We start from the raw sequence: 27,044 nt of genomic DNA on the forward strand, positions 1-27,044 counted from the left end.
AATCATACTGAATGAGTTTAGGAAGTGAAGGTAACATTTCTCAATTAACAATAGTAATATAACTAATCAGAACTCAAAAAAATAGGTCTGTGTTACTATACTTAGGTGGATGGATGGAAAGCCATTGGAAAACCACTTTGTAGTCAGGAAACCTGATTATTGGCATAAAATAGTCTAATGACCAATTAGTTGGGTATACAGAATATGTAATTTGATTTCAGTCTGTGGGTTTTATGCTTATCTTAGAACACTTATCCACTATAAGTGAGGTAGCCTTGCAGATAGAAATTCGACTAATCTGTTTATGGAACAATAATTTGTTCTCCTGATCAGCTCTAGACAGCACAAAGGCCTAAACACCAGCCAGGGCCTGGCCTGTTCATTGCTGTTACTTTTAGTGGGGACTCAGACCATAGCACTTAGCACAAGACGAAGAAAAGCTCAACAAAACCCCCTGCCTTTTTTTTGTCAGCACTGCCCCCGCCACCTTTAAGTTTCTACTATTTGTAGACTGTGATGAACAGGAAAAGCAGAGTGATCTGATTCCTCCCACACCCCACCCAGAACCCCATCTACCAACTTTTTTGACACTGGGAGAGCCATTTATTCCCTCTGGGCTGCTGTGCCCTCTGATAAAATAAAGGGTTCATCCTCTTAGAGCTACTTAAGCTCGGCATTCTGCTCATTATACAAGGCTGCGGAGGTCTAGTTTCTGATTGGGGATGTCTGGGGATTTGGCATATGAAAGACTGATGGAAGTTGGCTACATTTTTTAGTAAGCTTCCCTTAGAATTGATAAACTGATCTCTTAGGAGTAGTTTTATGGATTAATAACATTTAGTGAGAGTTGTTCAGGAAGAACCTTGAGTCACTTGTAAGAAACTTAGTTTTTATGACGTACTCAGAGACTAAAGACACTGTACATTTTGTGTTAATTGGACAAGGGAGTGAAATAAGACAAAAGAGCCCTCAGACAAAAAAGATGTCTGCTCCTCTAGTGGTGAGGCCCTGGCCAGCAGGAGCAGGACTGGACCGCCCCAGGGCTGCAGTTGTGCCTGCGAGGAGCTGGCACAAAGAACCAAGCGCTGCCTTAACTCAGGAACCTTTCCCTTTTCCTCGCTGACCCCTGGATTGTGTGATGAGGAACCAAAACAAACAACTAGAGGTTTCCCCGCATTGTTCCTGGGAACCTTGTGGGATTCTATGTCAGCCTCTGAATTCCTTCATTATCATGAACACCAGCAACTGGAGTTTGGAAATCACTTCCTTATAAAGTAATCTTTCCTTGCCGGGTGTAAACAGAAGGTTCATTGACTAGTCAGAACTCTAGTTAGGCTGTTGTGTTTTCACAGGCGCAGTGACTTCACTACTGCAAAGCCTTAAAGTTGCAGCCCTCCTTTTCTGCACCTGGTTTTGCAGTTATTTGCCTAACCAAAGGCACAGCAAATGTGCGGAAACTGGCATCCGTGCTAGTTGATCCTTATTTAATAACTCAACAAAATATTTCTTCAACACCTACTGTGTGCCTGGTACAGCGCAAGAAACACCCTGTTTGGCCATTGAGAGAATGGTGTGGTAGGCCAGAGTTGCCGTGAACCTTGAGGTCTGTATTTGAAACTTTAACTCTGTAGACCTAAGAAAGTCATGTGAAGGAAGATCTGAACAAAGGCTAAGGCTTGCGTGGGGCTGTGATGAGGTGTTTGGGGGACATTTTCATCAGGAGCTTTGAGTGCTTACAGAATTTAGGTCATTGCCTTCTCTATATATACTAGTAACCCAGGCAACAGTATCTGATTGAATTTCAAAGCATTTTACTAACAGTTTTTATTTTCATTATTAAGCACTGAGAAGTCAAGTGATTTGTCCACAGCCACATAATTAGTTGGTGATAGAGCCAGCACTGGCATCCAAAATTTTTTTGGTACTTCACATTGCTTCAGAGATTGGCGGTTCAACAAAAGTTTATTATCACCTCTTTTATATAAGAATTTGTGATAGATAGGCATTATAGAAGATAAAATATTGCTAAAACATGGCCCTTAGAGGAACTTCCAGTCTGGGGTTTTAATGTGGGGGACTCAAAAATAAATTAGACAATTGACAAGGCAGAATGAAAGATCAAGAGAAAGTTCTAATTACTGAACTGTCTGTCCCAGGTCATGGGAAGAATAATTAATGCCATTAACAAAAACAAGCAAAGCAAGAGTAGAAGCACCTCGTGGGAAGCAGGATAATACTTTGGATGTGTTGAGGAGGCACCCCAGAGAGATAGCCGGCAGTTGGAAATGCAGGTCAGGAGGCTGAGAGAGGGATTAGTGCTAGACGTAGGATAACCTGGGATTCCCCCGGTTTTTTAACACTGGAAACCCGGCATTCTAGGAAACCCCCCTGTTCTAGGCAGACAGGGACAGTTGGTTTGAGGTATTTATTTGAGAGGAAATACTTGAAGCCATGAGCCTGGAGGAGGTCTCCTAAAGATCCTTAAGAAGGAAGGGAAAAGATTATAACCTTGGATTACATGTTATATTTGTTAACATTTAGAAACATTAGTCATTTCAAACAGTTTCTGCCCCTTGTTGACAACCATACACACCTCAGTTACGTAACACTGTATGGAACCTGAGCCCTGTCCTGGGCTTTGAACCCTATACTTGGGTTTGTTCTTGAATCTTGGGGTAACATTTAGACTACTTCAGGAATTTTAGTAGAAAACATCTTCTTAACGAGTGCAGCTACCATGGTGTGTAGAGATTCTGAATGTGTTTATACCCGTTTAAGGAAGCTAAGGAGCTGAGTCACCTGCGGGCTCTAATGATAGCACTTCTTGTCATTGGAAAGCACTTTGGTTTATCCTTTGCTTTCTAGCCACTGTACCTTCTTTCTTCGTCAGCCTGTTTTTTGTTTGTTTGTTTGTTTGGTTGGCTGGTTGGTTTGAATGGCATACTTAATGGAGTTGGTAAGTTATATGGGTTGTCCGTTTATTCAGCAGATACTAGTTGAGCTCCCTATTGGGCTCCAGGCCCTGTTCTAGGTACAGGGAGTAGGGAGGTGGGTAGGACATAGTGTGTCCCTGATACCATGGAGTCTGTATGTTAAAGGCCATCTAGAAAATAATAGGGAACTGTCAGGCAGCAATTTGTGTTTTGAGTGATAAAGTTTAGTGGTTAGGAAAAGTCTCACTTTCCTCTTACCCTAAAGTAAGCCAAGGCTTGAATGACAAGAAACATCAGCCTTCTGAGGGAAGAGCTTTCCAAGGAATGGGGTCAGCTATTGCCAAAGTCCTTGGTGTATTTAAAGAACAGAATGGTATAAGATGAAGTTGAATGAGGTTGTCCAAATATGTAGGTGAGCCAGGATGAGGAATTTGGATTTTTAACTCCCTAGAATTTTTTTTGTCTTTTTCTGAGAGTCTCCAACCAAATGGACAGAAAAATGAAGGGTATCTTGGGAATTGTACAAACATTAATATATATGGGCTCTAGCAAGTAGCTTTAAGGTTATCAACAAATAAAGTGCACATGTGTGTGTGACGGACTTGCACAGAAGAGGGGAGCAGAGCTGGGTAGGACGATCGAGAAACTAGAGGGATGTATAAAATGAATGGAGATCAAGTTTCTGTTCTTAGATGGTGTACTCTGTCTCTCCATGCTGTTTTGACCCCCATCCTCTTTTCCTGCCTGTCCTTGGAACCTTAGACCAGTCTTGCATGGAGTATTTAAACCATGTAGCTTGTGAAGCAAACATCTCTTTTTACATTGTGGATAATTTTTCTCTTTTAAACCTAAAGGGTATGCTGCTCCAAGTTGAAGGGTGTAGATTGCCCCCCCACTCCAGCTGAAAGTCAGTAGTCTGACTTTTCTTTTCTAATGTTATAGCAGTTAAAGCTTTGCTTTGAAAAACTTTGGACTTGGGTGAGTAAGGAAAATGGAACTCCTTATAATAACATTAATATGGTAGCGGTTTGGAGGTGATTCTAAAATTATCAGATTACCTTTTGTCTACTTTCCCTGAAATCCTCACTCCTTTTAATTTTTTTAAAAATGTAGTTAGGTGCATGTGCTTCAGTTTCCTTTGTTCTCATCTGTGTGAAGGAATAAAACTTTTGCATATTTGTCTTGTGTATCAGACCGGCACTGTCCCCCCTTGGCCGCCTGTGTGTCATTTACTCTGACGTGTGATACGCAGTGGTTGAGGGCTGTACGTGTGTGATTCTGAATAGCCAGGCTAAGAGTTTCGTATTTGTGAAGTTATTGTTTATAGCTGTTTCCGTTGAGATGACAATGGGGATGACTGATGATCTTGAGCTTGAGTAAACACAGATCGTTTACTTTATATCAAGGTTAGGGACACATTCTGGTTTTGTCCCAAATTAGACTCATTATTTTTTGTTTGTTACTTAGAATTATTTTAACAATTAGCAAGTGAAAAATAAGGAAAGAAATAAGGGATCATGATAAGGTAAAAAGTTTATTAACAATCATTCAGTATCTAAAGAGCTTTGTTTTTACTGATATTTATTTTTCTTGACCAAATAACTTATTTATTTGAATGGATTTTCTTTGGAAGTTGCTCTTAAACTTGATAAAATGAAAGTGTGTTTATGGGAGAAGGAAAAGATTTTCTTCTTGTGCTAAAAGCCTTTAGTGATAACAGCGTGGTAATTAATTATTTGGGAAATGAAGTGGAGGTTACACATAACCAGTTTCCTGGCAAGTGGGTCTTGATAATTTTCTGAGAATTTTGCTTCATATCTTGGCTTTAAATGTACTTCATGTTTAAAATATACTAGTTGCTTTTTGTTTTCAGGTGAAATAATTTCTTTAGACCAGTGGTTAATGTAAGGAAAAAGTTTATCAACAGTAATAAATGTCCCCAGCTGTCCAAGGGAGTTGGACTACCTCCAAAGTGAATGAGACACAGTTCACCTCAAGTCAGCTACAAGTAGGTTTTCTGCTGGGTGGGTTTCTTTAGGATGTTTTAATTCTCCATCTAGCTTTCCGTCCAGGGCGCCCAGTTCATACAAAAACCGCTTTAACCCCATCCTGATGGTAGATATCAGGGATTGAAATCAATCTGAAATACAACTTAAATAAAATATGATTAGGAAGGTTTTTTTCTTAAAAACACTATTTAGTAATGCATTCAAAAGCCACAGAATCTTGCTTTCTGAATTATGTATAATTTGGAATATTTTTTCTACTGCTCCCTTCCTAGGGCATAGCATAGTGCCGAGCAACTACTAGGTACTTCACAGATCTTTTTTTCCAAATGAATGGATTAAATCCACTGATGGAAATAATAGAAGGTTGATCATATCTGTATCATGAGCCAGATCAAGCCAATGTGTAACTGAGCATTTAGGGCAGGCACCTTCAAGTAATGCCTTTTTGTCAAGCAAGGACTTTGTTGTCAATCCATGTTTTAATTCTCCCTCTGTCACTTATTAGCTGTAAAACCTTGGGCACATTATTTAAGCTCTCTCTCTCTCTGCCTTTTTTAACTAGATTTTAAAAACTCGAGGGTGAAAGATTTGAACATATTCATAAGTATAATGAGCACTATAATCAACAGTTGTATGTCTGGAGGAAGAGCATTCCAGGCAGAGAGAAGTTCAGGTGCAAAAGTGCAGAGGCATAGACTGAGTGTATTTAAGAAACAGCAAGTAAAGCATTTGTGACTGGAGTAGAGTAAGTAAGGGAGAGAGTTGTGGAAGATGAGATCAGAGGCACTGAGGACTAGATAGGGTAAGACTTAGGACTTTGACTTTCACTCTGAGTAGAATGGGAAGCCACCCAGAGGGTTTGTGAACAGAGGCCTCGTGATCTGGCCTTTTGGAAAGATTACTTTGGCGTCTATGTTGAGAAGAGTAAACGCAGAAAGACCAGTTAGGAGGTTCCACTAGCACTGTAGTACAAGAGAGAGATGGTGATGACTTAGGGAGTGATGGAGATGGTAAAAAGTGATCTGAATCTGGGTAGAATTTGAAGGTATAACCAACAAGATAAGTTGACAGATTTGGTATTTGAGAGAAGGGATGACTCCAGGAATTTTTACCTAAGTATTGTTCATAGAGTAGGATTGTGAAGACTGTGGGCAGAGTAGGTTTTTGGAGAAAGACCAGGTTCAGTTTGGGGAATTTTAAGTTTGAGATGTCTAGTAGACACCACCTTGAGACTGCTGTGGATTTACTTAACTTTCCTGAAGTATGTCCTTCAGAATTTCTTTTCATGTGGGTCTCTGGGAGGCAGACTTACACGCACATACATACCTACACATGTATTTTGTGTTTTTGTCTTTCTGTGTACTATTTTAGGTGCATTTCCCATAAAATTGTCTTCTAAGTTATTAATTCTCTAGATTCATCTTATTTGTTATTTTTTTAAAGTACATATTCATTCCTAGTATTTCCAATATTTTTATTTTAATATGTGTCTGTTCTTGAGTACTGCATGTTTTTCATAATTTCTTGCTCTTTTTAAATAGAAGTTATTCTTTCATTTGTCTCTTGAGTATTCTAAAGTTATTTTAAGGTCTTTATCAGACTGTTCTATAAAATTAAGTTTTGCCCTGGCTGGTGTGGCTTAGTGGATTGAGCTCTAGCCTGCGAAACTAAGGGTCGCCAATTCAATTCCAAGTCAGGACACATGCCTGGGTTGCAGGCTGGGTCCCCAGTTGGGGGTGTTTAAGGCAACCAATGGCGCATAGATGTTTCTCTTCCTCCTTCCCCTGTCTCTAAAAATAAATAAATAAAAATCTTAAATAATTTTCATATGGAGTGAGTTTGTGTTCTAGTTGTTGATTTTTTAGATTGTAAATAAAACTTACATGTTTTGGATTTTGGTTTGCTAGCTATGATTAGAAGCTGTTTTGTCTTTTTGTTTATGGCTCATTCCTCTCAATCAAGGAACTACATCAGATAGTGGTGTTTTGGGTCTCCCATCTACAGTGATACTAGGGATATCACAGGTCTGTCTGGTCCCCAAGTTAGTAGTCAGCCTAGTTAAGAGTCTCCCTGGGTCTTTGGCTTTTCTTCCTGCTGAAGGCCCAGGCAGCTCTGGCAGTGGCCCTTTTTCAACCTCCTCCCATGGGAGAGGAGGCTGCTGAAACTTGTCAGTTCCTAGGGGTAAGGTGAGTTACCCCATAAGAACTGACTTCCTCCTGGCTATCACTGCTGTTGCTAGAGCTATAACCCTGCAGATCTTGGGTATCAGCACAGCCGCTGCTTTGTGTTTCTGTTCTGTTTTACCCAGATAATGATCTCTTTTTCCCTTTTTTTGAGCTCACTTGGTTTGGGGGTTCTACTTGTATATTTTGGTTATCATTAATATGTGTTGGGGGGTTGGTCTTATCAAAATACAAACCAACTGTTCCATCTTTTTCAGAAGTTGTTGAAACTCTTTAAAACTTGCTTTTCTCATAACAGATAATAATTTTAGAAAACAACTATTAAGCCCTGGCTGGTGTGTCTAAGGGGATTGAACGCCTGCCTGAGAACTGAAAGGTCCCTGGTTTGATTCCCAGTCAGGGCGTATGCCTGGGTTTCAGGCCAGGTCCCCAGTGAGGGGTGTGAGAGAGGCAGTCGATTGATGCTTCTCTCACACGTCAATGTTTCTGTCCCTCTCTTTCTTCCTCGCTTCCCCTCTCTAAAAAAATAAAATAAAATCTTAAGAAAAAACAACTATTAAGAACTTATCAAAACACTTTACAAGAATAAACTCATTTAATCCTCCCAACAATTTTCATTTCATGGAAGAGGAAAGTGAGAGATGGAGAGGTTTTGTAACTTGTCCCAGATCACACAGCTGTTCGGTGGCAGAGCAAGTGTTCTCAACTAAGTAACTTGGCTCCACAGTCTGTCCTCCTGCACTGTGATAGTGTCTCGTCTGTCAGTTGGGGGAAATAATACCTTCTCGCTGGTTTGTTTGTGATGTAAAATTAGTTGTGAAAAGCCTAGTGTTGTATCTATATATAACAAGCATTTAATAAATGTGTATTTTTCTTTCCTTAGAGACAGGCAAATATATTTTCAGTATGCTAATTTAAACAAAACTGATAAGTGGGTTTTATCTAAAATATAGCATGTTTCATTTTAGTAAAAGGGTAGGAATTCTGTTATTGAACCAATTCTTATATATGGCAGGGGGTGGGGCAGGACGGGTCTGGGGGAGACAGAGCTAGGAAGCAACGGGATCAGAAATAAGCTCTGCTGCCGAGTCCAAATTGGAAGCCAGATGGTTTAGGTATTCCGCAGAGAAGCCGACATGATCCAGGGGAATTACAGAGCAGAATAGGAAGATCTCTGGACTAGATGGCAGAAGTTGGTGCCTTGAGCATTTCCCAGAGTTCCTGAGCTTCCTGGATCCTTGGCAGTGGGCACTTTGCCAGCCTTGACCTTGCTGAACATTCTTCTGGCCTTTGTTTTCAAATTCCCCAGTTTAACAAGGCGCATTTCATCTTGGTACGCAACACTCCAGGGAATAAACAAGCCTGGTTTACTGTTTATAGTTAAAATAACCCAGAATCTAAATTAGGTAATTGCCTCGAGGGCATTTATTTAAGCTATTTCCTCAGTCATCTCATGTCCTACTTCCTTAACCCCACAAATGAGGACCTTCCACCATTCTGCCTACAAATCCTTCAAGGTCCAGCACAGATTCCGCCCCTTCCATGGGACTGTATGACCTGCCTCCTTGTACGCTTTGTGCCTAGTAGTTACTCTAAGTACATTAGAAGCTTCAAGAAAGGAAATGACCTTGTGAAATGTAATATTTGGAATAAGTTTCAGCAATTTGTATGATAGGAATAAGTGTGGAAACCATAAGCAAATGCTGAATTGAAAATATAAAGAGAGGGCGGGGGAGAAATGGGACGGACCATCAACATAAACAATCTTACTAGAACAGAAGATCTCTGTAGAAATTTGGAAAAACCTTTAAGGTGAGGTTCAAGTGGGAGGGTTGGGACCAGGTCATAGGCAACCTTTCAAGCTGGAAAATTTGATCAAGATGGAAAATGAGTTAGATCAAGATCTGCTACCAGCCAAGCACCATTGTAAGTTCAGGGAAGGAATGGTGATTCATGGTGAGGTGGCTTACTCTGATCCCAGACCTGCCTTCGCAGATCGTTTGGTTTTGCCAGCTCACTGGCAGTGTTGAGGAGCACTACTGAGCTAGTATTTGTTGTACTACTATTTTAGTGTACTTGATGGGAGAGTATGGAAACAGGAAACTAACCCCCACCTCCTGCAGTTGCTCTTTCCCCTTACATAGTGAATTCCCCTAGGAGACTTGACCTTAGTCTGCAGCATTATCTGTAAGCCAGTCCTACATTGGTCCTGTGGTCCTGTGGTGGGAAAGAAAATACATGTAAAGAAAACCCACCTATAATCTTAGATCAGGTAGTTTTTAGTTACTTCACTTCTGTGTCTCCTCATTTTTTTGAATGAGTAGATTATTAAAAAAAATTACTTCTGCTTTAATTCTCTTTTTTTCCTCTTTTCCTTGCTCAGCCATTGTGGAGTAAATTAATCCTAATATATTTAAAAGACAGTGAAGAATGAGCAAAAGAAGGCAGTGATCTATAACTGGATCTTTAGCATTGTACTGCTCTGAGGAATCTGGATTTCAGTTTTTGATTGGGCACCTGCGTGAGGATTATACCAAGCTGGCAATGTTAGTAATGAACTAGAGACATTATTCTGTGAAACACAAGCATTTATTTTAAATTTTAAAAGATGTAAATCCAATGATGGGAAGTAACTTCAATCCCTATAAATAAAGTGCAGGAGGATTATTTTTATTATGAGATTTTTCAAACAAATTTTATATATTTATATATTTATGTTTATATAAACATACAAACATATATAAAACAAAAATTTTAAACACATTTACACATATACAGAATAATATAAGGGAACAACATTTATCTATCACCCAGATTCAATAGTTATCAAAATTTTGTGCCCTGGCTGGCGTAGCTCAGTGGATTGAGCGCGGGCTGCAAACCAAAGTGTCGCAGGTTCGATTCCCAGTCAGAGCACATGCCTGGGTTGCAGGTCACGGCCCCCAGCAGTCCCACATTGATGTTTCTCTCTCTCTCTCTCTCTCTTTCTCCCTCCCTTCCCTCTCTGAAAATTAATAAATAAAATCTTTAAAAAAATTTTGTCACATTTGCTTCATTTATCCTTTTCATTGTGGTTTGCTGAATAAAGTACATTCTTGGTTTGTTGTTTTCACTCCTACATATTTCAGTATGCAAAACTGTAAAAAAATGCAGACATTTCTTCCATGTCCGCAATGTCATTGGCTCATCCTATAAATAATTTCTTGGTATCATTTAATATGTAGTACATATATAAATTTTCTTTATTATTTGAAAATATCATTTTACATATGTTTTGTTTAAGTTGAAATCTAAACAAGGTTCACACTTTGCATTTGGTTGTTGTGCCTCTGAATTTCTTTTAATTTTGTGATTCAGATTGTTGATGGCTGGTTTGGGTGGCTGAGGAGGAGTTTAGTGGGAAGAAGCAGGGTGAGGGGATGAATTTTAAGCCATGCTAAAACAAAACCTTTAAAATTAGAGAGTCTTCTGGGACTAGGGAGATTTGATTGTAACATTTATGGCTGAAATAATATTTTTTAGACCCATGTCAAACTTTTTTAAATGCTTCCTTTAGAGTAGCATTTAGATATATGTATTTTGTGGTATGCAAGACCCAAACTAAATTTGAGTTGCTATTTGGAATGTTTAGTCAGAAACTGAACTTGTCTGTCTTACACTAAAGTAGATGAAAGGAAAAAATATCCCACATTGTTTTTAAGAGATCTAATTCTCACTGCGTAATAGAAATCTGTTCCTTTTCTGCAGAACGTCTTCCTCAATTTACAAAACAAAGTACCTTAGTTCTCTCTTACCTGCAGTCTCATTTTCTGGGTTTTGGTTACCAGTGATCAGCTTCTGTGTGAAAATATTAAATGGCAATTCCAGAAATAACCAATTCATGTTTCAAATTGTGCACCATCTTGAGCAGCATGATGAAATTTCATGTCTTCCCACTCCACCCCGTCCAGGATGAGAGCGGTCCTTCCGCCCAGCACACCCACACTGTGTTTACGACACTGTAAGGTGTTTTGAGAGAGAGAGACCACATTCACATAACTTTTCTTACAGTATATTGTTAATAATTGTTCTACTTTATTATTAGTTATTGTTGTTAACCTCTGACAGTGCCTAATGTGTGAATTAAACTTTATCATAGGTATGTGTGTACAGGAAAAACACAGTGAACATGGGGTTCAGTAGTATCATGGTTTCAGGTGTCCACCCAGGGCCTTAGGATGTGTCCCCCTTGGGTAAAGGGGAATGCTATATTTTTCCTTTGGACTTTATCTTTTTATTTTCATATATTAATTTTATGTTATTTTATATTTTTTAAAAGATTTTATTCATCCATTTTTAGGGAGGGAAGGGGAGGGGGGAGAGAGAGAGAGAGAAACATCAATGTGCGGTTGCTGGGGGTTATGGCCTGCAACCCAGGAATGTACCCTGGCTGGGAATCGAACCTGGGACACTTTAGTTCCCAGCCCGCGCTCAATCCACTGAGCTACGCCAGCCAGGGCCATATATTAATTTTAGTTAAATCCAATTATGACCCTCCTAAAATAATTATGTCTACCACTGAGTTTTCTATAGGATAATATCACACAATCTGGTAGGGCCCAAGTTTAAAAGTTTTTTAAAAAATTAAATGTTCTTAAGCACCCAGAATAACACCTAATATAACAGCAGGATTTCACTTTGAGGTAATATCCAAGTAACCTCGAAGTGTTTATGCCTCTTCCTAGATATCATGCTTTATTAATTCTCTGTAGGGTCTGGTTGAAATACTTATTTGTGATAGTCCACATTTTGGGAGAAATAAAAGCGGTCACTAAAATGTGCTCTAAAATGTGTTTTCTTTGAGTATATATAACCTCTATAAATGTAGGACATCAAGTACCATAAGGTATACAGTTTCACTCTCTTTGCTGCCACTCTGGAGTTTGGCCATGGTGTGGACCCTCTGTGAGGGCTGCTTAACCATCTCCACAGAATGTTTTGAGTATGAGTACGAGCCTAGGTATTAAAGCTTATTTTGCAGACAAGATACAGTCTTTATATGCTTTTGTAGGAATAGAATCTTTAATAGCTTTGAATCCTAAGACACATAATAAAGAGGAAAGTAGGTGAAAAGTAGAAAGTGAGACATTTTTTAGTTTTCTTCCCTCCAAAATGTAAGGATATGTATTCTTTTCTAACAGTGTTAATATGTATAAATAGTTTGTACTTTTAACTTTGGTTCCTGATAATTCCAAATGTTTGCTTTATATATGCCTTTTAGATGCCCTAATGTGAGTCTACAAAAGCTTCCAGAACAGTGGTTATGGAATGTTTTAGAGGAAATTAAATGCAGTGATCCTTCATCTAAACTCTGTGCTACGAGACGCAGTGCTGGAATTCCTTTCTACATACAGGTACTTATATCCACAGGACCACAGAGCCAGTTGTCTTGATAATAGCGTATTCTAACCCCCTGGACATAGAAGGGAGCATTGCGTAAGAGCCGCTCTGTCTTTTCAGTACTATAGCATTTGTAGCTTGGTTTTAATGTGTGGACAGTATGTTCCTGTGACAGATCTGTTCTTGGAACAAACTCTCTCAGAGGTCAACCTTGGAATAAACAGAGGGTGGTATAGATTTCTGCCTGTTTATTAAGTAGACAGACATTTCTGTGGCACATTCATGCTCACTTCCAAGAAGTGCACATGTTGCCTTTTTTTTTTTAATTAGAAAGAAAATAGTCTTCCTCCCATTTCAAGACCCTTAAGACTCTATAGGCAACCAGGGTTAACAGTTTCTTTTGAATCTTTCCACAAAATGTCCATGTATAAAATAATGCTAACAGCAGCTAACATTTATAAGTACTGATTTCACATATATTATCTCATTTAATCCTTCCTCAAGCCCTGTAAAATAGGTCCTGTTATCATCTGTATATTATAAGTGAAGAAACTGGAACTTAGAAAAGTTAAGTGACTTGCCAAAGGCCACAGAGACAGTAAGGGTGGAACTAAGACTTGAGCCCAGGCAGCCTGACTTCCAAACCCCTCTCCGATTGGTGTGTGTGTGTGAGTGTGTGAGCGTGTTTTCCGTTTTAACGCAGGTGAAAGCGTACTACACACACTGCTTTGCCCCTTTTTTTCATTTAACATTATATTGGGTTGGCTAAAAAAAAGTTTGTGTGAATTTTTTTCTGGAAAATAAATCACATTTCACTTTTCACTTTCACTTTCACCAATAACTTTATTGATTTGGATATTTTGAGTATGTTGACTATGTCCTGTATGGTATAATGTTGACTGTTCTCAGTTAATGTCTTGACTTGATCGCTGTCAACTTCCACTGGTTTACCCGACTGTTGAGCATCATCCAGCAAGAAATCTCCAGCACAAAACTTTGCAGACCCCTTTTGACATGTTCTATCAGTCACAGCACCTTCTCCATACACTGCACAAATCTTTTTTTTGTTTCAGTTGTGTATTTACCCATTTTGAAATAATAAAACATAATGTGCTGAAAATGTTGCTATTTTCTTCCATCTTCAATATTAAAATAGCCTCACAAAAATTCACCAATTTTGATGTTTTTTTATATATTTTTTTGAAAATTTTATTTATTTATTTTTAGAGAGGGAGAGAAATCTATGTGTGAGAGAAACATTGGTTGCCTCTCGCACATGCCCCAGCTGGGGACTAGCCCACAACCCAGGCATGTGCCCTGATTGGGAATCAAACTGGTGACCCTTTGGTTCTCAGGCAGTGCTCAATCCACTGAGCTACACCAGCCAGGGCAGTTATTTTGTTTTCTGTTTTAATGCATGCTGATATGACAGCTGTCACAATACAGTCCAACAGAATTGTTTCCAATGAAATTAGAGAAACTAAGCACTACTAGAGCCATCTTATGGGGGAAAAACAACTTTTTGGCCAACCCAGTACCTTGTAGATTGCTCCATATCAGCACACCTAGATATTGCTATAAGATAGGAAAATATTTTATTTTCACAGTGTTGAAATTAAGAGACTATCACCTTTGTGAATCCAGAGAATAAAACCAAAGTCCTCATAATACTAAATCAGACCCTGACCTGAAAAGGTCTTTGTTTAATACTCAGTAAGATAGAATTCAGGAATAGGGGTGGTATAATAAAACAATGAAAATAAGTAAAATGAAGTTTCTGGTTTTTAGTGCCCCTACATTTTTCCTTTCTCCTTCTTATTCTTCCTTCAAACTCCCAAAGTTATGATTTTTTTTTTTTATGGCAATGGGCAGCAGAGGTTGTTGATCTGATTCAGAGACCATTAGTTCTGCTGGATAGATTTTGGTGACTTTCAGAAATCAGTCCCTCTCTGATCTGACCCATTCTGGGTCATCGTGGTTTGTTTTCCTATCTGGAATTCATTCTGACCTAGTGTATTTTCCCCTCGTTCATCTGTCTGAGGACGAATGTTAATGCAATGGCAAGGTCTCGTTGCATGTTTGTGCTGTGGGCTCACCCCACCTCTGGTCCTCACATCACACTAAGTATTGGTCACAGTGGCCAGGACGTGGCCCTTTATTAGCCTTTCCTTGGGTAGAGTGCCATAGTGCATACACACAGCTCCTGGAGGGGGACTCCATGGTTCCCAGAAGACATTTCAGTAATTGCGTGTAGCTTTCTTCTTTATTTTAGTTAAATAAAATCTGAATTATTAGAAAGATCTGCTCAGAGAGACCCCATTTCCCTTAGCACAACTTACCAATAAAATTATACTCCTGTTCTGGTGGAAACCTCTGCTGAGTGTTAGCTGTGGGGAAGACACTGCCTGCGTAGTTCAGGAGCTTTCCTTTCCTGTAGACAAATAGCTTTTTTTGAATGGTCATGAAAAAATAGTGCATATGTTTTCTGAGCATAAATATACTGTGAGAAATTTCTCTCTGAAACCTATTTTGCATGTATATCTTTTCTTTCAAGTGTTTTATGGATTATAAGTGCTCAGAAAAAAAAAGAAACCGAGTCACTTGAAACTTTTCACTCATGGGAGCCAGTAGCTGCATACTTAAAGAAATACTACTGTTCCTCACAGCCCTACAGAACCACTAATCTATTTTCTGTCTCCTCAGATATGCCTGTTCTGGGCATTTCTTGTAAATGGAATCATATGTGACCTTGTGTGTCTGTCTTCTTTCACTTAGCATAATGTTTTCTTCAAAAAGTTTTTAGTTATTGATTTTTTTAGAGAGAGAGAAGAAAGGAGAGAGAAGAAAGAGAGAAACAATTGATTTGTTGTTCCTATTAGCTATGTGTTCTTTGGTGGATTCTTGTATGTGCCCGACCAAGGATCGAACCCGCAACCTTGGCATGTAGGCATGATTCTCCAACCATCTCAGTTACCCAGCCAGGGCCTCACTTAGCATGTTTCCAAGTTGTAGCATGTGTCAGTACTTCATTCCTTTTTGTTGCCTCAAATGGTTTGATGTCCTTTTTTTATGTTCATTGAACATTGGCAAAATGTTAGGCACAGAGTAAAGAAGCAGCTCTTGAAAATTCAAATACAGGATCCCTTTTCAAGTTTGTAGTATTTTCCTTTGTCCCACAGAGTTTCCAGTGCTACAGTTTGATAGTCCTCCAGATAGAAACTCTTTTGTGAAGAGTTAAATAATTGATCGATCTTAAATTTAACACTGAGGTGTTTTTGTTGTTTTTTAAGTAAAGAGTATTTTCTTGTTGGGTAAATTTGTTACTAGAACTTACTTGCTTAATTTACCTGAGACCTGCCACCTAATTACGATCATAGAAGAGTTGTCTTGACAAGAGCCATTCTCCACCTCTTAGAATTACATAATTAACAAGCAAACTAGAAGTGACCTTAAAGACTCCATGATACCACCTTAACCTAATTTTACAGGTGAAGACTCTGAGGAATGACGAGATTAAACTACTTGCTCAAGGGCACATGGCGTAATGGACTTGCAGGATACCACACGTTTCTATGAAAGGGATTTTGCGTTTTGAGGTTGATTCTGGGAAGCAGCAGGATAAGAGCTGTGTTAATTTTTGCTTTGTTTTTCCATAGGCACTGTTGGCAACTGAACCCAAGAAAGGCAGAATGGATTTGTTGAAAATAACAATGAAAGAGTTAATCTCTTTGGCTGTGCGTACCGATGACTCACTGAGTATAGTCCCCCAGGTAATAACAGACATTACACAAACACTGCTAGGAAGGCAGTGGTTTTAAGTCTTTGCTGTACTTAAAAAGAAGAAAACAAAAAACTACCCACTAAAGATACAGAACTCTTGAAGACAGTACAGACATTTGAAAAGCATTCAGGTTTTGTTTGGTTTGGTTTGGTTTCATTTTGGTCTGTCTTGTCCACAAAAGAAACTGTTGCTTTAATTGATATATATTTACCAAAATGAATTACGTACTTTTAAACTCTGGTGAAAACATCCAATTTGGTAGATATTTTGTAATACTATTGCATTTCAAAATTTAAAAATGAATGTGCTACCACTTTAAAATTATGTGTGGGCTTCTTCAAGTTGATCTACATTTTGTAATTGAGCAGTTGAATCTTTCCCTAAAATGTAGTGTCTGACTTTTGGTATATCCAGATTGTAATTTAGCTAGTACTTAGTCCCTTTTAGTCACTGCTAACGTTGGGTTGAGTATGTGTGTGTCTGAGAGTATGAAGCTGGGTCAAGTGCCCCTCACAGCTCTGTTCCACTCCAGCCCACCCACCATAGTAAATGCCTGTCAGGTACTTCTTTCCTGGGCTTGCTGGGCAAATGCTTCGTGGCAGGACACTCCTACTCACCTGTGGGAGGCCTGTGCTATGTCAGGGGACAGATTGAAAGCTGAAATGTACAATAAGTACATATGGTTTTATTAATCACCTTTCAGAAATGATCATTTTAAGGTATTTTCCAATAAAATGTGAAAAATGTAACTACTTCTATTTTCCTAAACTATCATTTTTAAAAAGTACTATTTTTTATATAAGAACTTCTAAAAATAATAGAGTTTGGTTTTAAAGAGTACTGAATAATTATTGCCCTACTCTGCTTCAAGATCATTAATGGCATTTTCATGATCATATTTATTAAATTAGTAAAATATTTAAATTTGTCTCTGACCAGTCTCTAGGTGTTAGTTGATGATTTGCTTTCCTTTTCCCCTACCATAGTTTATTTCTTTATTACTTTTATTATGTATCTGTGAAGTATTTCAGCATATAAAAGAGTCCAGTGAGCCCTGACTGGAGTGGCTCAGTTGATTGGCTGTCACACTGCAAAAGAGAGGGTCCCTGGTCATACTCCCTGTCGGGGCACATGCCCGGGTCGCAGGTTTAGTCCCTGGTTGGGACGCGAGCAAGAGGCAGCCAGTCGAGGTCTCTCTCACACATCAGTGTTTCTCTCCCTCTCTTCTACCCTCCCTTCCCATGCCTCTAAAATATAAATAAATAAAATCTTTAGGAAAAAAAAATAAAGTCCAGTGAATACTGAACATTCATGAAACCAATTCCAAGTTTAAGAAATAAAACATTGCAGATACAATTGTATACATTGTGGATTCTTCCCCATCCCATTCTCCTTTCTTCTTCCTCGGCTATAATCACTAATTAAAGTCCTTCTTATGCATTTTTCATTTTTATGACCTTTTTTTTACATGAATGGTATCATCTATACATTCTTTTATAGTTTGTTTTTTAAATCAACATTATTTTTTAAGATTAGTAAGAGCCAAATTTTTTTTTGATTTTTATTGTATTTTTTCCATTATTATTTAACCCCCTTACACCCCCCTCTCTCCTGTAGTCACCACACTGTTGTCATGTCTACGAGCCCTGTTTCCAAGTTTATTTTAATTTCTGAACAGTGTTTCCTCTTACACAGTCTTGCCTTTCTGCTTGGTGTGACATGGTGACCTCCTATAATACAACTAATAACTTGTCTGTAAATTCGCTTGAATTTTCTTTGTAGATAATTATATCCTCAATAAATAATACTAAATTTGTTTTGCCTTTCTAATTCTTAATCTTTAAAACATTTTTGTTATCTCATTATTCTGCCTGGAAATTGTAATACAGTTTTGTATAGAAATAGCAGGCATCTTTATGTTGTTCCTGATACTTGCTGGATTTTAATCTGTCTTGTATCTCATTAAATAGGTTGAATTTTATTGAATGCTTTCAAGCATCTTTTGAGAGAAATCTTCTAGAATTGAAAATGTCATGAGTTATATTGACTTTAATATGATATAATTTTGGCATACAGAGAATGAGCCTCCAATTTTGATATGACGAATTTTTTTACATGTTGCTAGATTCACTTAAAATATTTTCTAAAAAAATATTTTTGCATATTTTGCTGTATCCATAAGTGAGATTGGAATGTGGTTTTCTTTTTTTTTTTTTTTTTGATGCTATACCTCTCCTTATTTTTATGTAAAAGTTTTGAAATACCCATGCAAAGACATGAACAAACTATGTGCACCTCAGTGAAGCTTATGGAGTGCACACGCTGGGCAGCCCGCGGGAAGCAGAGCGCTCGAGCCTCCGCCGGCCCCTCCTGCTCCTTTCCCGTCACCACCTGTTCCCAGGGGGGAGCCACTGGCCTAACTTTAATGTTCATTTTACCTGTTTTTTGGAATTTTATGTCAATGGAACTGTACATTATGTACTTTTTTGATAAGGTATCTTTTGACCCACATTGTGTTTATAATATCCACCCATGCTGTAATTTTTTTCATTTTTATTACTATTTAATATTATAAAATTTATCCATTCTTCTATTAGAAAGCACTTGGGTAGGGTTTTTGGGGGAGGGATTACTAAGAATAGTACTTTTAAGAACATTCTTGTGCTTGCCTAATGGTGAATGACACACATACATCTCTTTTGAGCAGATGTCTAGGAGTGGTTATTGGGTGTGTGTGTATGTTCTGCTCTCAAAGTTACTACCATTTTTCCCAAAGTCGTCGTCCTAGACTGATAAAATAAATTTGGGAGTCTTCTCTGACAGTTTATATGTGATTAAGATGATCTATTCTCTGAATATTGGGTAGAATTCCTCTATAAAATGACATGAGTATGTCTTTTTTTCATTGTTGTGGTTATTTTGTTGTGGTTTTTTCCCCTTTTTGGTCTGTGGGTAGTATTTTTAACCATTGATTTTCTGTATATGATGGAAATATCTATCTAGCTTTTCAATTTGTCCTTGAATTTATTTTGATAAATTTTTTTTCTAGGAAATTGTTCACTTTGCTTTAATTTTTCCAATTGATTAAGGCAGTACTATTCATAGTATTACTTTTGCTTTATTCTCTGATATATCCATAATCACATCCTCTTTGGTATTAATGATATTATTTCATTTTCTCCTTGGTTCATCTTGTCAGAGGTTTGCTTGTATTAGAAACAATCAGCTTTTGGTTTTGTTAATGCTCTTAGTTGAATCATTGCTGCTTTCAAATTTTCTGCTCTCCTTGATTTTCTTCCTCTATTTTGAGTTGAGTATTCTATTTCTTTTGTCTTAATCAGACACTTAGCACATTCATTTTTAGTCTTCTTTATACAAGCATTAAATTTTTTAAGTTTTACTTAACATGTATCCTACAACTGTTGATGGTGTAGCATCTTAATTTTTATCCAGTTCTAAATATTAAAATTTTTCTTCTTTGACCAGTGTTTTAAAATGTCAGTTTTGAAAGTATTTTAAGAAAATTGATTTCCAACTCTTTTCCACTGTGATTAGAGCATAAGCTGTAAGATATTAATTATTTGGTATAATTTGAGAGTTTATTTGTGGCTAGGTTTGAGGTCATTTAAAAAAAAATGAATGTTTCGCCCTGATAGGTGAGTATAGTTGGTTGGGTGTTCTCTCACAAAGCAAAAGGTTGCCAGTTCAATTCCTGGTCAGGGCACATGCCTGGCTTGTGGGCCTGGTCCCTGGTTGGGGCACGTGCTAGAGGCAGCCGGTCGATGTTTCTCTCAAATACTGATGTCTCTCTCCCTCTTTCCCTCCCTCCCTTCCCCTCTCTAAAAATTAATTAATTAAAAGTGAATGTTTCATGAAAAGAGTGCATTGTCTCTGTTAGGTGCAGGATTCGACGGATCTGTTGGATCAAGCTTCTTTTTTATTACATTGTAACAAATTTGCTAACTTTTTAAAAATTGATTTATCAGCTATTAGGTATGTTTTATTAACACCTGCTGTATTTTGCCATGTATAATGCACACTTTTTGCCCAGATTTTTGAGGGAAAAACAAGGGTGCACATTGTACATGGGTAGTACTAATTCTGTATGTATATAAATATTTTAAATTATTTTATTTATGCTTATGTGTTAAAAGTGTAGCTCTAGAAAGCAGTGACAATGTCCTTATGCCAAATAGTAGACTGGAATATGGAGATCAGTTTTGCTTCTAAATACAAATAGGTAAAAATTGAATTAAATAATTAAAGTGAAAAATGTTTTGTCCTGAAAGCTCGGGCCCAAAACATGGATGTGCATTATACACAAGAGCACGTTATACATGGCAAAACACAGTGTTTCATTTGTCTGTTTCTTCTTGTAATTTGATAATGTTTTTTGTTTTGTTATGAGGCTGTGCTTTAGGTGTGTACTTATTTAGAATTGACATCCATCTTTAACCCACAACTAATTTTGAACTTTTTATTCTAGGTTCATGCTTTAAATATCCTCAGAGCCTTATTTAGAGACACACGTCTGGGAGAAAATATTCTTCCTTATGTTGCTGATGGAGCTAAGGCTGCAATTCTGGGCTTTACATCACCAGTCTGGGCAGTAAGTGCTTTTGCCATTTACTTTCTTTGATTTAATTTTCCTTCTGAATAGTTTTTAATAAACTAACCTTTCACTGAAAGATAAAAAAAATGTACAGCATGTTAGCAAGGAGTTTCTTTAAAGGATAAATCCTTGGATCATGCAACATTTCACTCTTGGTATTTTATGATTGTGTTCTAGCTCTTTGTTGGCTTATTAACTGTAACTGTTTTCTTACTTTAGTGATTTTTTTAGAGTTTATACTCTATACCTTGAACCTCACAGTCTACCCCTCAAGTGACATTGTACCACTTCACCTAAAGTGGGAAAACCTAGCAATAGGTACTTCCATTTTTCTCCTGCCAATCTTCGTGATATTAAACATTTTGCTTTTATGTATGTTGTAGACCCATACTCTATTGTTATTATTTCTATTTAAACTGTCAGTTATCTTTTTTAAAATTTACCATGTTAATGATTTTTAAGTGTGCAGTTCAGTGGCATGAAGCATTCACACTCACAGTGTTGTGCAGGCAGTACCACTGTCTATTTGGAGAACTTTCTCATCATCCCCAACCAAAGCTTTGTACTCGTTGAACAGTAACTTCCCATCTCTCCCTTCCCCTAACACCTGGTAACCAGCGTTCTGTTCTGTCTCCAGGAATTCGCCTATTCTAGGTAGCTCATATGAATGGAATCATACAATATTTGTCCTTTTGTGTTTGGATTATTTCACTTAGCATATGTTTTTAAGGTTCAGCCGTATTGTAACATGTATCATAATTTCATTTCCTTTTAAGGCTACCTGATATTTCATTGTATGTATCATAACATTTTGCTTATTCATTCATCTCTTAGTGGACATTTAGATTGGTTTTTTGGGGCTATTGTGAATAATGCTTCAGTGCACTTTGGTTTACAAATATCTGTTGGAGTCCCTGCTTTCAATTCTTTTATGTGTATCATGGTAATTCTGCACTTAACTTTTTAAGGAATGTTTGACTGTATTGCACAGTGGCGGCACCATTTTATACTCCCATTGGCAATACACAGAAGTTCCATTTTTTTTACATTCTTGCCAACGCTTATTATTTTCTGTTTGTTTGTTTTTTTATAATAATCATCCTAATGGGTGTGAAGTGGTAACTTATTCTGGTTTTGATTTGCATTTCCCTGATGATTAGTAATGTTGAGCTGAAAGCAAAATGGCTCTTGGTATCTTAATATGTCTTTCTTTTGGATGCTGTGGGCTTCGGCCATCAATGTGTTGAATGATTCCTATAAATATACCCCACTGAAAGGTAAAGAAACAAAGCATTAAAATGGGTGAGGTTAAATACTGAGTCACTTTGTTTTTGTTTTTACAATATGATCACTGTCTAAAAACTTTTTGATTCAGAACTCTAAAGATAGTGGGCAATACCCAGTATATCTATTGGATTTAAGAAAATAAACTTATACGTGTTTTTTCATGATTCTTGGGAGAAACACCATGATATTATTGTTATCCTATATCATTACGCTTTCTAAAATAAAGGAGACAAACCTATGGTTTGTAGGTGTTTGACATGTGGCTTTTAAAAAAAAAAGACTGACAAGGTTAGAGAAGAAAAGAAGCTAGACCTTAATACATTATTTGCAGAACGAAGAATTTTCTAGAAATGCAAACTTTCCCATTAGCTACACAAATCGTTTCATAACTATATGATAAGTCTCTAATTGAAAGTCAGTGTACTGCAGTGTAGCTAAAGGCACAGACACCTGGTATAAAGCGGAATCCTCAAGGCTGCCACCTCTTGCCTGGAAAGTCGTGCATCTTCCTGTAAGACAGCCGTCTGAAATTCTGTCTGGGAGCATTGCCTAACTGCGACTGAGGACACAGTGTCTACCTTGTGCATTTACAGGAAGTGGAGCAATACCTGTGTACTGTCCGCTGAGTCACAGAAGCAGGAATGTGGCTTGACCATCAGGAACCATAGAGATCATGAGACTGATTGCCAGAAACATTGGTGTTTTTTTTTTCAAGTCATTTGTTTTGGATGAACAAAGAAATGTTCTCTGTGAAAGAGTTTTCAGTGAGTGAAACCTGGTAACTTTTCCAACTTTTTAGCAAAACTAAAAATATCAAAAGAATGTTTCACTTATTTAAAAAGTCTTTTTTGAGACTTTTTAAAAAGTAACACATGTGTACTTCACATGGAATGTTTTCTAGGATAGACCACATGTTAGAACACAAACAAGTCTCAATAAATTTAAGAAGATTGAAATGACATCAAACATCTTCTCTGACCACAAATGCTATGAAACTCGAAATCAACCACAAGGAGAACACTGAAAAACACACAAAGACATGGAAGCTAAACAGCATGTTATTAAATAATAAATGAGTCAACAATGAGATAAAGGAAGAAATCACAAGATACCTTGAAACAAATGAAAATGAAGACAACAATCCAAAATCTGGAACACTGGGAAAGCAACCCTAAGAGGGAAATTCATAGCATTACAGGCCTATCTCAACAAACAAGAAAAAGGTCAAATAAACAATCTGACTTCATACTTAAAAGAACTTGAAATAGAACAACAAACAAAGCCCAAAGTAAGTAGAAGGAAGGAAATAATAAAGATCAGAGTAGAAATAAGTGAAATAGAGTCTAAAAAAGTGATACAAAAGATCAGTGAATCCGAGAGCTGGTTTTTTGAAAAGATAAACAAGATTGGCAACCCTTTAACCAGACTCATTAAGAAAGGACCCAAATAAATAAAATCAGAAATGAGAGAAAAAAATAACAACTGACACCAAAGAAATAACAAAGGATTGTAAGAAAATATTATGAATAGCTATATGCCAACAAGCTGGACAACCTAGATGAAATGGATACATGCCTGGAAACATGCAGTCTTCTAAAACTAAATCAGGAAGAATCAGAGAACCTGAATAAACAGGTTATATCTAGAGAAATTGTGACAGTAATTAAAAAAAAATCTCCCAACAAACAAAAGCCCTAGGCCAGAAGGCTTTATAGGTGAATTTTACCAAACATTTCAAGAAGAACTAACACCTCTTCTTCTCAAACTATTTCATAAAATTCAAGAGGAAAGACGGATCCCAAACTCATTCTATGAGGCCAGCATTATCCTAATTCCAAAACCAGATAAAGACACTACAAAGAAAGAAAATTATAGGCCAATATCCCTGATGAACAGACACTAAAATCCTCAACAGAATATTAGTAAACCAAATATAGCAATACATCAAAAAGATCATACACCTAATCAAGTATGATTTGTTCTGGGAATGCAAGGTTGGTAAAACATTTGCAACTCAATAAATGTGATTTACCACATAAGTAAAATGAAAGATAAAAACTACATGATCAGCAATAGATGCAGAAAAAGCATTAGATAAAATCCAGCACCCATTTATGGTAAAAACTCAGCAAAGTGAGATTAGATGGAACATACCTCAACATAATAAAGGCCATATATGACAAACCCACTGATGGCATCATATTCAATATGCAGAACCTACAAGTGCTCCCCTTAAGATCAGGAACAAGACTGGGATGTCCTCTTTGACCTCTCTTATTCAACACAGTACTGGAAGTCCTAGCCACAGCAGTCAGACAAGAAGAAGAAATAAAAGGCACCCAAATTGGAAAGGAAGAAGTAAAAGTGCCATTATTTGTGGATGACATGATATTGTACATAGAGAACCCCAAAGATTCCACCAAGAAACTACTAGAACTGGTAAATGAATTCAGCAATGTAGCAGTATACAAAATTAATATCCAGAAATCAGTTGCATTTTTATATGCCAGTAACGAACTAACAGAGAGGGAAATCAAGAAAACAATCCCATTCACAATTGCTACAAAAAGAATAATATATCCAGGAATAAACCTAAACAAAGATGTAAAAGACCTGTACTCAGAAAATTATAAGACACTGAAGAAAGAAATAGAAGATACAAATAAGTGAAAGTACATACTGTATCCATGGGTAGGGAGAATTAATATCATTAAAATGTCCATGCTACCCAGAGTAATCTATAGATTCAATGCAATTCCTATCAAGATTCCAAAGACGTGTTTCACAGAACTAGAACAGACATTTCAAAAATGAACATGGAACCACAAAAGGCCCCACATACTAACAGTGATCCTGAAAAGGAAGAACAAAGTTGGAGAAACTATGCTAACTACTATCATCTAACTATACTATAAGGCCATAATAATCAAAATAGCCTCATACTGGCATAAAAACAGACACATAGATCAATGGACAGAATAGAGAGCCCAGAAATAAACCCACATCTTTATAGTCCATTAATATTTGACCAAGGAAGCAAGCATATACAGTGGGCTAAAGATAATTCATTCAATACATGATGTTGGGAATTTTGGACAGATACAAGCAGAAAAATGAAACTAGACAACTTTCTCACACCTTACACAAGAATAAATTTAAAATGGATCAAAGACGTAAATGTTAGACCCGAAACTATGAAAATCTTAGAAGAAAACATATAGGCAGCAAAATCTCAGACATTGCTTATAGGAATATTTTATCAGATACATCTCCCCGGGCAAGGGAAACAAAAGAAAAAATAAACAACTAGGACTACATCAAACCAAAAGCTTTTGCACACCAAAGGAAATCATCAACAAAATAAAAAGACAACCCACAGAACGAGAGAACTTATTTACTGATACATCTAATAAGGGGTTAACACCCAAAATTTATACAGTACTTAAAACTCAACCCCAAAAAAACAAACAACCCAATTAAAAAATGGGCAAAGGACATGAATAGTCACTTCTCTGAAGAGGACATTCACATGGCCAATAGACATATAAAGGTGCTCAACATCACTATCATCAGAGAAATGCAAATTAAAACCACAATGAGATATCATCTGATACCTGTCAGAATGGCTATCATCAATAAATCAGCAAACAATTGCTGACGAGGATGTGGAGAAAGGGGAACCCTTTTGCACTGTTGGTGGGAATGCAGATTGGTGCAGCCACTGTGGAAAGCAGTATGGAGATACCTCAAAAAATTAAAAATGGTTCTGCCTTTCCACCCAGTGATCCCATTTCTGTGAATATATCTGAAGGAACCCAAAACACTAATTTGAAAGAACATAACCACCCCTGTGTTACAGTCACCAAGATATGGAAGCAGCCCAAGTGTCGATCAGTAGATGAGTGGATGAAACAACTATGGGATATTTACACAATGGGATACTACTTGGCCACAAAAAAAAGAAAATGTTACCCTTTGCGACAGTATGGGTGGACCTGGAGAATATTATGCTAAGTGAAATAGTCCAGTCAGAGAAAGACAAATACTGTATGATTTCACTCATATGTGGAATCTGTTGAACAAACGGAACTAAGAAGGAAAATGGCGACAGACTCATAGATGGAGAGCAGGATGACAGCTGGTGGGGGGGAGGTGGTTTGGGTAGAGGAATTCAACAAAAAGGAAAAAGGACTCATGAATATGGACAGCAGTGTGGTGATTGCTGGGGGGAGGTGGGTATAACAGGACTAAAATAAAGATTAAATTTGTAAGCAGTAACACGTGCACTACAGAAATTTTGAAAATAAAGGAAAGCATAAAGAAGTAAAAGTCACCTTTTAACTATCATACAGATATAATCATAATTAGCATTCTGATGCATTTTCTTTCTCTTTTATGTGGGTTTTACATGTGTGTAGTACCATACGCACATGTGCAACCACAAAAGACTGCATGAATATATCTATGACTACTCATTTACAGTTTTATTTTGGGAGAATCTTCCTTTTCAACACTGATTATAAAGGAATCTTGTTGTTTCTACTCATTTTGTTTGCTTTACGAGAGAAAATAAGCACCATAGCTGTAATGACCCATATATTTAATATATCCATATATTGATTTAATAAATTGTTTCCTTCTTCATAAAAACCTAACAAAATTGTAAATTAACATAATCAGTGAATGTGAAGAAGTCTTATTTTACAAAACAATTTACCACTGCATTCTCTGTTGAAGTCATTTAAAGTGATTTTTTTTAATGCGTGTAAAATATTGGTTTGATTTACAGAAATCTGATTTGTACACATTTTCTCAGGAATATATCTTATGCTTAATGGTGACTACATCTGTACTTCTAAC

At 37.2% G+C, this 27,044-nt stretch overlaps 1 protein-coding gene across 4 annotated transcripts in view; it reads left to right on the top strand.

The window, feature by feature from the left end:
* Positions 1 to 27,044, top strand: part of THADA (THADA armadillo repeat containing) — a 286,751-nt gene that overhangs the window by 55,701 nt on the left and 204,006 nt on the right. For all 4 annotated transcript variants that reach the window (XR_006784399.1, XM_045827761.1, XM_045827762.1 and 1 more), the window contains exons 23-25: positions 12,386 to 12,518; positions 16,161 to 16,274; positions 20,772 to 20,894. Coding sequence is in view for 3 of the 4 variants with exons in the window: in XM_045827761.1 (XP_045683717.1) it covers positions 12,386 to 12,518; positions 16,161 to 16,274; positions 20,772 to 20,894 (370 nt within the window). In the remaining variant the exon portion in view is untranslated. The remainder of the gene's footprint in view (positions 1 to 12,385; positions 12,519 to 16,160; positions 16,275 to 20,771; positions 20,895 to 27,044) is intronic.

This window comes from Phyllostomus hastatus, unplaced genomic scaffold (assembly GCF_019186645.2).
Source record: "Phyllostomus hastatus isolate PE091 unplaced genomic scaffold, TTU_PhHast_1.1 phas_scaffold_78, whole genome shotgun sequence".
NCBI classification, from domain to species: Eukaryota; Metazoa; Chordata; class Mammalia; order Chiroptera; family Phyllostomidae; genus Phyllostomus; species Phyllostomus hastatus.